This window comes from Natrix helvetica (genome assembly GCF_964273705.1).
Source record: "Natrix helvetica genome assembly, chromosome: 1".
NCBI lineage: Eukaryota > Metazoa > Chordata > Lepidosauria > Squamata > Natricidae > Natrix > Natrix helvetica.
In genome coordinates this window covers 207712154-207727433 of record NC_138548.1, presented here as the reverse complement: position 1 = coordinate 207727433, position 15280 = coordinate 207712154, and the positions used below count along the sequence as shown (strand labels likewise).

General features: G+C 41.3%; 1 protein-coding gene across 3 annotated transcripts in view; it reads left to right on the top strand.

Annotated features, from left to right (window-relative positions):
* The window catches only part of PDE1B (phosphodiesterase 1B), a 153293-nt gene that overhangs the window by 117201 nt on the left and 20812 nt on the right, over nt 1–15280 (top strand). For all 3 annotated transcript variants that reach the window (XM_081945246.1, XM_081945247.1, XM_081945248.1), the window contains 2 exons: nt 8828–8941; nt 11292–11474. In XM_081945246.1, coding sequence (XP_081801372.1) covers nt 8828–8941; nt 11292–11474 — 297 coding nt within the window. The remainder of the gene's footprint in view (nt 1–8827; nt 8942–11291; nt 11475–15280) is intronic.

The window sequence follows — 15280 nt, the reverse complement described above, 5'->3', positions numbered from 1 at the left end:
CTCACGTACATTCCAATATACAAAACATCAGCTTGATGGAGGCTAAAGATTCATTAATTGGTGAGAGAAATGTTTGTAACAGGTGTGGGTGTGCACATGTGTGATAGAAAATGGGGGAGGATAGAGGAGGAAAATTATATGTCTATTGCAAGAAACAAAGCAGCCATTTAATTCAAGGGTGAATAAACAGAAATTAGTCTAGTGCTCCCTGGCCATTTTCCATGCCAATCCGTTCTAGGGAGCAACTGATAAAGAGTATCTAAGCAATGCCTGGGTTTTCCTGATAAGTAATTTTTTTAAGTTATTATAAATTGTGTTTGGGCTGAACCATTTCACAGTAAAGGTAAAGATAAAGGTTCTTCTCACACATATGTGCTAGCCGTTCCCAACTCTAGGGGGAGGTGCTCATCTCTGTTTCAAAGCCAAAGAGCCAGCGCTGATGTCCGTGGTCATGTGGCTGGCATGACTAAATGCCGAAGGCGCACGGAACCAAAGATGGTTCCAATTTTTCTACTTGCACTTTTACATGCTTTCGAACTGCTAGGTTGGCAGAAGCTGGGACAAGTAATGGGAGCTCATTCCATTACGCGGTGCTAGGGATTTGAACCGCAGACCTTTTTGATCGACAAGCTCGGTGACTTAGCCACTGAGCCACCGCGTCCCTTTTCAGAGTACAGATACATAAAAATTACCACAAGAGGCAAAAAGTTAAACTAGATTCCCCTCTGCCCCATGGCGCCTAGTTTTTTTTTTAAGTAGAGGAATTTTTTTTATATAGTAAATTATGTGAACTGCTACTTTCTGTGAAAAGGAGTATAGTCCAGAGATGAGATTCTGCTTTGAAGAGAACAATGTCTGTGATTTGTTGTAGAATACATTATTATTTGTTAAGCCTTTAAAATGATTATATCCTTAGAGTATCATCTGTATAAGGAATTGCTACTTCCAAACATACAATCTGTTATCATAAAAAGCAAGACTTATGAAAGCATAACAGGAAATGCAGCTGATTAGATCTGTACTGTAATCAGCTAAAACTCTTGTTATACTTTCATACGTCTTCATTTTTTTTCTCTAATTCCACCCAGTGGTTTTCCTGGCTTGATTATAACATCAATAGTTTTAAAAACCAGCAGAAAAGAAAAGAGGGACACACATCAGCATTCAAAACCACTTGATTTCATACAAAATGGTAATTGGAAGTCAATGTTCTGCTATTGAGTCGCTTTCCGTACTGAGATGGGTGAACATATAAATTTAATAAATAAATAAATTGTAGATTTAGATGAAAAGTTTGTTGGATTGCAATATCCTGCTTCTTCATTGTGAGCCATCCAATTATGGCTACTGAGAATGTACACCCTCCCTCCTGTGTGCCCAGCCTACTATATTGCATCAGGGTATTCAAATATATGCATCAATTTTAAGAAGAGCAACATCAGGGGTTAAGGCACTGGACTGGCACTGGGGAGACCCAGTTTAAGCCCATCCTCAGCTATGGAAGCTTACTGGGATGACTTTGAGCCAGTCATATTGTCTTAGTCCAGGGGTCGGCAATCTTAAACATTCAAAGAGTCACAAAGGTCCTAAACGGAAGCCCCCCGTTCATTTCTGGAGCCAACCGGAAGTCCTGTTCCCCCATCATAAAGTCTCCTCCTAGCGCAGCATACTTTTTCGTCCACTTGTCCTAACCAAAAGCCCTATCAATTGTGGAGCTGACTGGAAAACCCTTCCCTTGCCATAGAGCCTCCTCCTGGTGCGCTGTGCTTTCCCCCCTTCCCAACCAGAAGCTCCTGTCAAAATTGTGGTGCCGACTGGCGATAGGGAGCCACAGCAGAGGGTTGAAAGAGCCACATGCGGCTCCAGAGCCGCGGGTGACTGACACCTGTCTTAGTCCACCCTACCTCATTGGTTGCTGTTTCTGTTGTAGGAAAAAAATGGGAGGACCTTTACATTTTGAGCTCCTGAACAACACAGGTAGGTTAAAGATATGCAACCCAACTGGACAAATTTATGCCGAAACACGTATTTTTTTTTTTTGTTTGGGGTGCAGACTTGTTTAAAGGTAAATATTCTGTATTATGCTGCAAATGGTTAAACTTTAACATTCTATAAAGGCTGCTTGGCTGCTCTTCAACTCTCTAGATTATCAGATAATGTTCTACATGGTGTTTGTTTTTCTCTCTTTAAATAATACCCCCCCTCCCCACCCAAATTCCCCTGATGGTGATAAGATGATTGTTTTAAGAACAGTATATTTTCTGGCCAACTTCTAAGCAACGTGGCACCCATGGGGTGAAGATATACATTTTATCATTAAGTGGTGCTCCCAAAATAACATGTTCCCAAGCAGATTTTTCTTCATTAGTAGAGACAACTGAAATATCCCCCCAAATGCTATATGTTGTTTACTACTGAAGCTTTCTCTCTAGAAGATGACAAGTGGAGATCAATAGATAGGACCAAATGGTCTTTATTAAATTGGGAGGAGGGCAGAGGTGGGATTCTACTGGTTTGGGAGAACCGGTAGCTCCGACGATCAGCTGGGAGTGAACCGGTTCGCCCTGATGATCAGAGGGGCCCACCCGCCCACCCGCGCTATTTTCCTACCTTATCTTCTTAGCTGATTCGCACGGCAGAGCAGACTGCTGTGTGAATCACCTGTGTTACTTCTCCGAAGAAACCTGGAAGTGAAGATTTGTTTAGATCAGTGGTTCTCAACCTGTGGGTCGGGACCCCTTTGGGGGTCGAACGACCCTTTCACAGGGGTCGCCTAAGACCATCGGAAAACACATATTTTCGATGATCTTAGGAACCGAGATACCAATTTTATAGTTGGGGATGACCACAACATGAGGAACTGTATTAAAGGGTCGCGGCATTGGGAAGGTTGAGAACCACTGGTTTAGATGGTGCACGCGTGAGCGCAAATCACACGATCACCAAACCAGTTGTTAAACCAGGAGGATCTCACCACTGGAGGAGGGGGCGTTGGGGGAATATAGGGGGAGAAATGTCTAGGGTTGCATGTGGCCTATTGGTTATGGGTTGGGCACCCCTGGCTTAGGCAGTGAAAGGCACCATGTGGAAGGCATCAAATCTTGCAGGAGAAAACTAGGCATCATATTCCCTGCCCTGGACTTCCATCCCCACATTCTATGGACCTTGCTGTCAGAGTTAGAAGAGCAGGTCATCCCATTGCTGATGTTCCCATCTATCATTTTCAGAGAATGACAACTGAAATAACATCCTGAGATAGCCTTCTATAAAAGGAAGGTGTCTGTAAGAGATCATCGGGGTGGGTGAGGGAGGAGGCTATTTTTTTTTCCAGTTGACACAAAGCCACAGCTTCCTAAGTTGACGTGCACAAGTACAAGGCTTTGAAAAGAAAGCTGCCATAGCCACAAAAATTGCAAACTGTTTCAGACCACAAGATTACAACCTCTATCAGGCAGCACAATCTATGTTAGACTGATTTAGCCAAATTTGGACAAGAGCAATCATTACTGAGCAACAAAAAGAAGCAAGGATGACAATCCATGAGATGTTTATTTTTAAAAGAACATTTTCCCCTAGTTAATGATCAACTATTATCTTTCAAGACAGTAGAATCAGCCATTCATTTCTTTTATGTAGACAAGTATTTCAGCATGAAGACCAGCAATAAAATGCTTGCAAACAAATAATATGTACAACCAGAATGGAGGGAACTTTTTGCATGATAGAAAGAGAAAGAGATTGGAGCCCCCCCCCCCCCCCCCCGGCGCGCCTTGATATTGGAAGGATACTTTTTCAAGAGGTAACTGGACTTCCTTGTTTTTCTTTGAAGACGTTTCACTTCTCATCTAAGAAGCTTCTTCAGCTCTGACTGGATGGTAGAGAATGGAAGGATTTCTATTCTTTGCAGACAAGCTGGTCATTTCCGTTCTTTTAAAGAGTTGTTGAGGTCGCTTGGAGATTTGTCTGGGTCCTCAGGGTCATCCGAGCAGTGCAAATGGGTATGGAGCCTTCTTGGAACTGCTGAAAGGACTGTGTTGTGGAGCTGTGCAGGATGTTTTCTGTCATATGTTCCTTCGTTGTGGAACAGAGGCACAGGCTGTTGGGGATGAGTCTGTGTTGTCTGCATCTCAAACTAAAGCACAAATGATTCATGTAGCCTGCCATTTTTCTGGAAATCCATTCAAATCCCACATCATTCACAGGGTGTTCATCCCAAAATGCATAGCTAAATGTCCTTTGGGACAGCTATGACCTGTATGACTGAGAATCTCCATAGACCCCCACTCCTTAATCGTTCTCAGAGTACATGGTAGATGTAGATAGGAGACTGCTTCATTTTGGCAAGATTCTGTCTGTAGGTGTGGAACAATAAGTCAGCTTGCAAGAATCATCACATGTCTTCCTTGGGTTTGGGGCCTGACATTATCAGTGTTTACAGATGACAGGCTGATTAGGTATTCCTCAGAGTAGTAATCTCAACACCATGTGAAAGACACCTGTTTGGGAAAGGTGTCTTAATAGATGATGGCATTTTTTCTTGTTTCCCGTTATTGGGCACGCAGCCCCTGCTGCTTTTACATCTAGTGATTTAATTCCGTTGGCATTTGAAGCTCAGTAGATGTTGAATAATTTGGTGGCATGAGTGCTGTCTTTGTGTTGTTATTTAATGGTAATTGAATTTTCGAAGACAGCACACTATACCACGCATATTGAAAATAGGTTTGCACAATATACTCTTCCCATCAAACTTAATGCCATCCCACCTAGTGCCCCTGTGGTTTATCTATACACAAGCAAGCAACTATAAAATGAAACATAATCCTATAGCGAGAGTAAAAATTGTCTGCTCTGAGCTAATGAAAGTCTAATCTAGCTTCTCGTTGGAAACCCATTCTAGTCTTTCTCTGTTCTGGTTTAAAGACAGCGTTCAATTTCCTGTGCAATGCTCATGCTCAATCATGTTGAGTTTATTGACTTTGGTTTACTGTAGGAGATCGTGTTTAAATTAAGCTATGGTCAAATATAAGGAAAAATGCAAGTTTCTTACACTGTGATAAGGAAATGCTTGACATTGCCATGGTTGGGAGAAATTGGAACGGCAGTGCTAATAGATTTTGGGTTGCTTTGGGATAAGAACAAGCTGGAGATTTGAGGTGACTTTATAATAGTGCCCGTGTTTAAAATGTCTATACAGAGCAGGGGTAGGCAAAATACATGAGCCCCCTTTTAAAGGCCTTTTAGTGGTCTAGGGCAGACAGTAACTTAAATCTGAGATATATTTTACACCAAGATTATGCAGGGTTCAAAAGTGATTTGGAAAAATTAATTTGACTGTTGTATCAGCACAGCCTTTCTTTGTTACACACTGCAAGAGCCTGAGAAAAGATGCTCCTGCTTTAAGAGTCTCTACTTAAAGAGGTACTTAAGTGATTCATAGCACAAGGGTTACTTAGGGTCCCCCGAAGAAAGAACAGCTGCTTTCATGAAGACCTTATTTGACATTTCTTCCAAATCATCTTTAAGGTCTGTCCAATCCTACTTTATATCAACAAAATCTCCCTCAAGCCGAAATTTGCCTCTGTGGACTACGTAAAGCCATCTTTGTGATCTTTTTGACAACTACACGCAACTGACTACTGTTATGTTCTAGGGTGCAGGGGTCTCCAACCTTGGCAACTTTAAGCCTGGAGGATTTCAACTCCCAGAATTCCCCAGCTGGCTGGGGAATTCTGGGAGTTGAAGTCCACCAGGCTTAAAGTTGCCAAGGTTGGAGACCCTTGTTCTAGGGTGTTTTTTCAACTTGCCCTACAAGCCTAGGTTCTTTTCCTGATAGATACCCCCCTCCCCATCCCAATACTAACCAGATCTTAATCCAGATCCCGCTTAGCTTTTTTTTCTTTTTCTTTTTTCTTTTGCAGTCAACTAAGCCTGTGTAAGTGCTGCCCCCTTTGGTGACTTCCGTTACATAGCATTAAAAAAAAAAAAGCATGAGCGTCTCACCCACACTAAAATCTAGAGGGAGAAAAACATGAAAATTCCTACTTCAGCCCACTCAAAAAAACATGAAGCTCGATCTCCCGGGCTCTCAAAGTTTGCCCCCCGTTGACTGGAGCATCCTCCATATCAGCTTTGAGGCCCCCAGAGAACATCCTTCATATTCCCTGCCCCAACATTTCACCCCCTTCCCCATTCTATCTATTACTAGCTAAACCTCCCTTCTCTTTCTGCTACTTCTCTCCCTTTTTGTAATCCAGGCACAGAAAAACTCCTGCTGCGTGGATGCGTTTTGTTTTCATTCTCCCTTCTACACTATGGTGCCGCTCTTTCTCCAGCAAAGGGGTGGAAATCTCTCCGAAATAAGAGATTTTCCAAGGACGGGGAGATCCATTGCCCAACATTAGCTCTCACTGTTGACACTTCATCTGGCCCCAGATTGATTTAGGCAAGGAAAAAAATTAGATGGAAGCCTTATTCCCCAGTGATGGTAAATGGAAAGAGTGGGGAAGGGTGATGATTTCTCATTCAGCAGTTGAGGCCATGAAAAATTCTTTGGGGATCCGGCAGTGGATTATGAAACACGCTGAGGTGTCACTGAAAATGGCAGCCCTGTCGCAACATTGATCTTTCCTGTAACGTGTAGCTGATGTGATTGTTTTGTCTTCATCCTGTTGTGCTTCCGTTTCTCCAGCATAGAACATAGGCTTCCCTAAGGAAATGCCTTGGATTGTTCTGTGTTTTTTACAGTAGTGGGATTCAAATCGTTTAACAACCGGTTCTCTGCCCTAATGATGTCTTCCAGCAATCAGTTCACCAAACTGCTCAGAAAGTTAACAACTGGTTCTCCTAAAGTGATGCAAGCTGGTTGAATCCCACCACTGTTTTTTCAGCAGCAGTCCCTAAACTGAGTCTCCAGTAGTGTTGGGCCATTCTAGCTGGGAATCCTGGGAACTGTAATACTCTGAAGGATGCTGGATAAGGAAAGCTCTAAGTTCAAAGAGAGGACTCGACGCAAAGCTTGTTTCACTGGCTTCGTTTGTATTGCTGTTAACATGCTGTTTTTGTCCCCAAGAAATAGAATAGAATAGAATTCTTTATTGGCCAAGCGTGATTGGACACACAAGGAATGTGTCTTTGGTGCCTATGCTCTCAGTGTACATAAAGAAAAATAAAATAGAATACATTCATCAAGAATCATAAGATGTGTGTGCGCTTCCCATTTTCTTCAAAAGACACTCATGTGTTAATGATGTGCTCCTCTGGTTTTGGCGGAAAGATTAAGTGGTGTTTGTTGTTTTCCCGTCAGTGTCTTTCATGCATTACAATAGGACTGATTAATTGGAAGTGAAACATTACAGGCGAAGCGCCTGGCTGAGCTTGATGGACTGTTATTAACTAGCAGCACATGGATAACTGGCCAGAACTACTTGACCTAACCTCTCTTTTGCTTTGGCTAGGCTGTTGATATAAACGCTTTCTCGGCACAGAACAGGTAGGATCATTGTGTTATGAGAGAAATACAACCGGTGGAACAAGTTGCAGGAGGGGCATTCAGATGAGAATCAAATCCACTTTTTTTTGTTCCCTTTTGAAAGGACTTCTGTGGTTTGAAAAGTTGAAAATTGGAAGAAATACATAACTAGAAGAAAGGGGGAATGGGAGTTTTTCTAAATGTGTGACCCCATGTCAGGATTCCAAGTAATAGGTCCCTCGCAAAGAGAACTCTGAGGCAGGTAGATTCCTCAGAGAATAGCTTTATTGGATATATCATATTGGCAGAGGCTGGTGAAAACCAACTCTGAATGTTCTTTTTTAGGAAAAGTTTTTCCCCTTCCCCAAACAATCAGTCACATGGTCCAATCGAGGATCCATCTGGTTGCTTGGTAACTTCACTCTTCCTCTCTCCGACCACCTGTTGAATAAGATAAATTGCCTCCTTTATATAAATATATAGAACCGTCCATGTCAAACTGAAGAATTTTGGAAGATTCTTCAAAGGCTATCTTGTCCAGTCCCTGAAGATTAGTGTGGAATAGGGCTGTGCTTTGGGATTTAAAGGTGAGAGGATGATCCTGGGAAAAGATGTATTTAGTTTCAAAGAGTTGTAGGCTAGAGCTAAAAGCACTTTCTCGCGTGTTCTGAAGTGCCTTTTAGCTTTTGAGACCAAAGCACTGCACAGCACTAATACAGAACTTAAATTCCTGCTTTGCTGTTATACAACCAGCCAATCTCTGTCTAAAGACCTCCAGGGAAAAGACAGCATACCATCTCCAAATCTGTTCCATTGTCAAATGGCTTTCCAAAGGTTTTTTTACCCCCTAGAGCTGAATTCTGCTTCCTGTCTTAACATTCAGTTGAAATCACTCCTAATCTTTGCTTCCACCTTTGCTGTATAGTACAGCAGAAGACCAGCCTGTTCCATTTTTCTTAATTAATAACATAAAATACAAAAATGCAAAGAAAAAAGTAGGAAAGATAAGGGAGGAAAAAGAGAAGGGAAAAGTGTAGAAAAAAGGGGAAAAGACAGAAAAAGTGTTGACTTCAACTCTCTTTGGTGCAGTAGAGATAAGATAATAACATCAAACCTCAACTTTTTACCTTTACATAGTAGTATAAACTAGCCATTTCTATAACAACAAACCTATCTAATCAGTAAAACCCAAAATAAAATTGTGATTATCTGTGATATATCTATGATTTCTTGCTGGTTGGCTCTTGAGGAGGTGAGATTGCGATGAGAGATGCTTTATGGCTGGTGGCGCAAGGAAAGAAGTTTTACCTAGTCCGCTTACTCCCTTCCTCTTCATTTTTTCTTCTTCTCACTTTGCAGGTTGCGGTATATGGTGAAACAGCTGGAGACAGGAGAGGTGAACCTTGTGGAGCTGAAGAAGAATTTGGAATATACAGCTTCTTTGCTTGAAGCAGTTTATATTGATGAGACCAGGTGAGTATGGAAGAATTGGGAAGCCTTGTGGATGTCTATCTGGTCCAACGTAATTCCCCCTCCTCCCCCAAAGTCAAAATGAATGCCCCTGGATAAGCTGCCCGTCACATCCCTGAGAATTGCTCAAAATTCTGGAAATTGATCCATATACCTGAAGAGCATCCAGCATGAGGAAAGCTGGGATAAACTGAATTGTGGGAAGTTCCTAGGGCAACAACTGTCAGGGTTCTAAGTAACAACCCCAACAAAAGAAGACACCAAGAGTTGAGTTTCCTCAAAGTTCCATTTTATTAGAAATGTCATAGTGGCACATCTGGGAAAACCTGAATCTGAAAGCTTCCAGGTTTTCCCCACCCAAAAGAAAGTTCAAGCCCCTGCCAAGCACCCACATGTCCATCACATTATCCAATCAGGTATCATCCAAGCCAGGAGTTACCTCCCAGTCACCTCATTGCAGCTGCAGGGCCAGTTGACCTTGACTTTCTGAGAAAGAATGTTGTTATGGCTACATATCACTCACACTCTGTAAAATCCCCCACCCATTTTCCCATAATAGAAAATGTGGCAGGCCTGAAGTTCCAAAAGGTAAAAGATGGCTTCCAGGTATGACAACAACACTGTTTTGGCAGTAATTTGAAGACAGTGGCTGGTGTCATACTTGGATGTGGGCAGAAACACTGCTGAGTTTTACCAGCTCTGAAAGCCTTGTTGAGTAGATCTTGCTGTGAATTACAGTTCATGTTGGCACTAAGAAGGAATGTGGTTCCCCCTAGTGGCAGCCTAACATATGAAGAATTCATCAACCTTGGAAGCACTGAATCCAGAGAGTGAGTCAAGTACTGTATATCCTGTTATCTAAAAAATCAGGGGTCTTCCAGGCTGAGGACCAGTATCGTTCCGCAGCCTGTTAGGAACTGGTCCACAGTGTTGGGTGAGCAAGCGAAGCTTCATCTGGGCATGTATGGGATCTAAGTTGCACGGGAAACTGGCCCCCATCGCCCAGTCCGTACAAAAATTGTTTTCCATGAAACCGGTCCCTGGTGCCAGAAAGTTTGGGGATAGTTGACCTACATCGCAAACTCATTCTTCAGTGAAGTTGTAGAAAATACTTTCTCCCAGACACTAAGAGAAGCTCCAGTTAGGGGACATGGGACAAAATCTCATCTCTATCTAAGATCCAGAGAAACACTAATAGCATTTTCTTATTGCTGAGTTGCTCTTCACCCATTCTTAAGTTGTCAGAAAACAAGACTACCTGTGAAATTTGTTGTCCCCATTATTGGGGTCTTTATTCTAATTGTTTTTAGTTCTTAGTTTTAGTTTTTAATCATCTGACTTCCCCCCAATAATGCTTGAAAAACCTACAGCTTTACTGTGGCCTAAAGGTGGAGCTCTTGCCTCACGATCAGGAGGTTGTGAGTTTGATCCTAGGTAGAGGCAGATGTAGGGTTTCCTGCTTGGGCAGGAGGCTGGACTCGCAAGCAATGCTTCTGCACCTGCGCAGAAATGTCCGGGCGAGTAGGCGGAGCCTCCTGCCGTCACTGCTACCGGTTTGCCCGATCCGGGCCAAACTGGGAGCAACCCACCTCTGTTGGACTACATGACCTGCAAGGTTCCTTCCAACTCTGTTAACCTGTTAGTCACCTTGAAGCAGCTCTTGCACTTTCAGGGTGGAAACCCTGAAGGGGAAACCTACTACTTTAGAACTGGTGCAGCTGAAATCCTCCCTTCGGAGACTAGAATGGCCCCAACCCTGTTAGCCTTTTGCAAGGCCTTTAAAAATTGGCTATGTTCTCAAACCTGGGTTGTTGAATGCACCAAGGGCCCCGTTTCCTGGCTATATTGGTAACAGGCCAAATATCTTGCTCTTGTGAATTTTGATTTGGATGTTTGAATGTTTCCTACTGGTTTTATTGTTTTAAAATGTTTTTCACATTTTTAATTGTAAGGCATGTTCTGAATTGTAAGCCACCCAAAGTCATTGACTGAGATGGGTAGCTGTAGAAATTGAATGAATGAATGAATGAATGAATGAATGAATGAATGAATGAATGAATGAATGAATGAATGAACAAATAAGTATGACTAAAGGCAATGTTATGGAGACTTGAGTTAAACATCTCATCATTTTATTTTTCAAAATTCTTTTTAACATTTAAAAGATGATCCATCAGTGTTGAAAACCATGCTTAATGCCAGTGTTACTCTTGTTCAGTGGGCTTATTTTTTTAATTTTGGGGGGGAGGGGAAGCAATGTAATTGCAGCTTTTGTCTCCTATTGTGACGCACGTTGCCTTGAATTGCTGACCATCTGCCCTTCCTCTCCCCACTGACCCCATTCCTGTTTCAGGAAGATTCTGGACACGGAAGATGAACTCCAAGAGATCAAATCTGATGCCGTACCTTCTGAAGTACGAGACTGGCTGGCCTCCACTTTCACCCAGCAGACCCGGGCCAAAGGACGCCGTTCAGAGGAGAAACCCAAGTTTCGCAGCATTGTGCATGCTGTTCAAGCTGGCATCTTTGTGGAAAGGTTTGGTTCTTCTTGCTGCTCCCTGGACTGCCTGGGATTAGGACAGAATAGGGTGTCAAGGATGAGGGATAATTCCTGTGGGATTGAATAAGGAGTGTTTCACGTGGGATGACAAGAAAATACTTTGTTCTACGATAGCTTTTCCCAGCTGAGAACCCCATCTCTGATTTCCTTGTCCTGCAGCTTACCAGGCCTCCTATTGGCATGGTCAGGCATGCTGGTTAGGGGTAGTGGATGTGTAGCCTCATTAGTAGGGCAACAGGATGGAGCAAAGGGAGTTAAATAGAAAAGGTGGGTCTGACTTAGTTCTGGGGAATCTGCAGAGGGGAATGGTATCTTAGTTCTGTTGTACCCCATCACTAGCCAGCAGAGCTGGCAGCAGATTCGGACATTGAGGAGGTTGGGGAGGAAGACAGGCCAGTCCTGGAGTCTGGGGAAGGCTCTGATGGGGGCTCTCTGTCAGAGGCAGAGAGTAGGCCAGAACCGCATGCCAGTTATCAGCTGCCTTCAAAGTCAGACATCAGTGAGGCAGACGAACAGCTGGAGCCTATTCCCAGTGTGCGCATGCGCAGAGTTGCCAGATGAAGGAAACAGCTAAAGAACAGAGCTCAACTTGGGAGTAAAGCCAGAGGTGGATGATAAATGGCCCCTCCCAGAGGAAATAAAAGAGGAGCTAAAGGGGAGTGGAGTTTGCAGGAGACAATTAGTTTGCTTAATTGGTTCGTGATTCTCAAGACTCCTTGCCGAGTTTTGCAGCTATTGGCCTGTCAGCTCTCCAAGCCAAATAAAGTCTGTAACTGTAAATCCTACCTGGAAAGACTTTGCTGGATGTGAATGAGCAGAATTCACAGTAAATTAATAAAAGGTTTTTTTTTCTCGGACAAGGGGTTTGCTTCATGCTCTTGGGAAGCCTAGGTCAGAACAAGTTCTAGTTTATGAAAGGGGACTGGGATAATGAAAATGAAATTGAAAATTATTACACAGGTAGTCCTCAACTTACAATGGTTCGTTTAGTGCCCGTTCAAAGTTACAATGGCACTGACAAATGTGAGTTATGACCGTTTTCACACTTACAATCTTTGCAACATCCCCATGATCATGTGATCAAAATTCAGATATTTGACAACCGGTTCATATTTATGACAGCTGCAGTGTCCCAGGGTCACATGATCCATCTTTTGCGACCTTCTGACAAGCAAAGCCAATGGGAAAATAAGATAACAGCCAGTTGATAGGCTAACCTATCAACCGCAATGATTCACTTAATAGCCAAGGCAAGAAAAGTCATAAAATGGGACAAAACTCACTTTTAAAATGACTCACTTAATAACAGAAATGTTGGCCTCGATTATGGCCGGTAAGTCGAGGACTATCTGTATTATGAAATATAGTAAATTATGTGAAAGTATATAAAAGAGATAAAATATTTAATTTTGCACACAATTACAGCAGCAAGAATAGCTTGCACACAATGTTGGAAAAGTGATACCATGCCAACAGACTATTTGATAATCCAAAATATTCTTGATTGTGCAGAAATGGATACTTACATTGCATACAGTTTGGGAAAACTGGTATCAATGGATAAATAATAGGAGCATGAAATGTACAGCTTAGAAACATAGATCTATAGGTATAGGAGCAATTAAGAATATATTAAATGTATTTGAATAGTAAATGGTTATGTTAGTACTGTCAAAAAGGATTGTAACGTATACAAAACTATTGTTTTTTTAACATTTTTTTATTTTTAAACAAACACAAACAAACATAAAACATAAAAACCATCCTCCAGTTACATACAGTGTATCGATTGGTTACAAAACCTCTGTGCCTCCTCACCACAGTCATCACTTACAGTTTATATACAATCTCATATTATCAATCCTTTATATATGCATACAATTATTATCATTAAACATTTATTTAGCTACCACCATTATTACTTCCTTTTATGGAAGATATTCTAAGTTTAGAATAAATTAACATTATGGCATTTCATCATATCATCCCAAAACCATCCAGTAATATTACGTCTTTAAATTGTATTCTGTATAAAATTGTTTATCTTTGGTTCCAAAACTTTTGTGCATCCTCTCCATAGTCCTCACTTACAATTTATATAAAATTTCATATTCAATCTAGTATGTGTATATATGTATGTACACACACACACACACACACACACATATACACACACATATATACATTATTATCATTGTTAATCATTTATTTGACTATAACTATTATTACTTCATTTTATGCATAATATTCTGTTTAACTAAATTTAAATTAATTTTTATTGCAGCATTTCATTAGATCATCCTGTATCCATCCAATAGTAATGCAATCTTATATCTCTTGCCATTTGTAGTATTTGTGTTCTAATGGCTTTCTTGTAGATCTTGTATGGACTTCTCTTGGCAACTTGATTTTCACTGCATATCTTGTAAAGACTCGAAACCCCTCGTCTTTTCTTTCCATCAACTTTCCTTTGGTTATCACCGATGCTTCTGCCTGAATTTCTATCACTAGGTCTGCCAAATTTTCTCCCTTTTCTTCTTCTATATTCTGGAATCTGAGGTAAAATTCTGATCTATCACTCTCCCATTCCAATATTCCACTCTTGTCTTTTTCAACCATGCTCAATCTACTGTCAATATTTCTAATTTTCTTATCTCTTTGTTCATCTTTTCCTTCAATTTTTTGAAATCTGTCCTCGTATTTCTTCATCGTTTGGTGAATATTCTCAATTTTTTCATCTATTCTTCCTGTTCTTTGTTCAATATTCTCCATCCACTTTTCAATGATCTCTGTTCTTACTTGTATTTCTTGAATTTCTCGCATAATCATCTGCAATGCTACTTCCTTTTCTTTTTTGTGCTGCGACATCATTTATATTGGTCTTTTCCTCCAGGTAGTAAACAACTGCCACTATATAGAATCCAAGGCTTTTTTATTAAGTTCCAAGCAAGTTCACTGAATCTTTTCTCTTTCAAGTCAAGCTTTCTTTTCACTCCAGTCCAGCTACTGATAGTACCCCAGAGGAGCACCTGTTTAAACAATCCATGCTCATCCCGCTATCATTTTCAATAAACAAGCTCAGAGACCTTGAAATGTAAATCAAGTGTTCAAAGGAAGAAAAGAAAAACTATGTTTCCAAGCCTCCAAGCCTCTAAGTGGCAGTGTTACTTCTTTTCCTCTACTTTTGCTTCTCTCTTTATATTCCAAACTTAAGGGGAAAAAAAGAAAAATTTCTTAAAAAGAAAATGCAATAGAGTGTTGAAAAAAGAAAAAGAAAGAAAGTCTTAATCAGTAAGTATTGAAAAAAAAAGGAGAAATAGAAGAAAAAAAACCCAGTCCAGTTTAAAAAATAAGAAGCGTTTGTAAAGATTCCATCAATAACAAGATTTTTAAAAAATTACACACTAGGTTTCACTCAGCTTCAATCTCGCCACTTAACCTCTTCTGTCTTCAATTTTAACTTTACTTTTGATCTTTTGGGGTATTCTCTTCTCTAATACTAAAATTTATCTCACCAATTCGACACACTCTCTCTCTTGCATTTACTTCCGTTCTGGAGCTGTCCCAACCTCAACAGCTTTGATGGCTGCTTCTCTATTGCTGGAAAAAAGAGCTTCTCTCGGATCAACCAGGGATTGTGCGATATCCCTGGGATCAGCAGGATGTGCCCTTCTCTATCACCGTCTCTATGGGACGGTTTAGGTCCAAAAGGACCGTCCAGAGGCAGAGATATTGACAGCGAACTTGGAGCTTCAAGATCGCAAGTCGTATCATCGTGACGT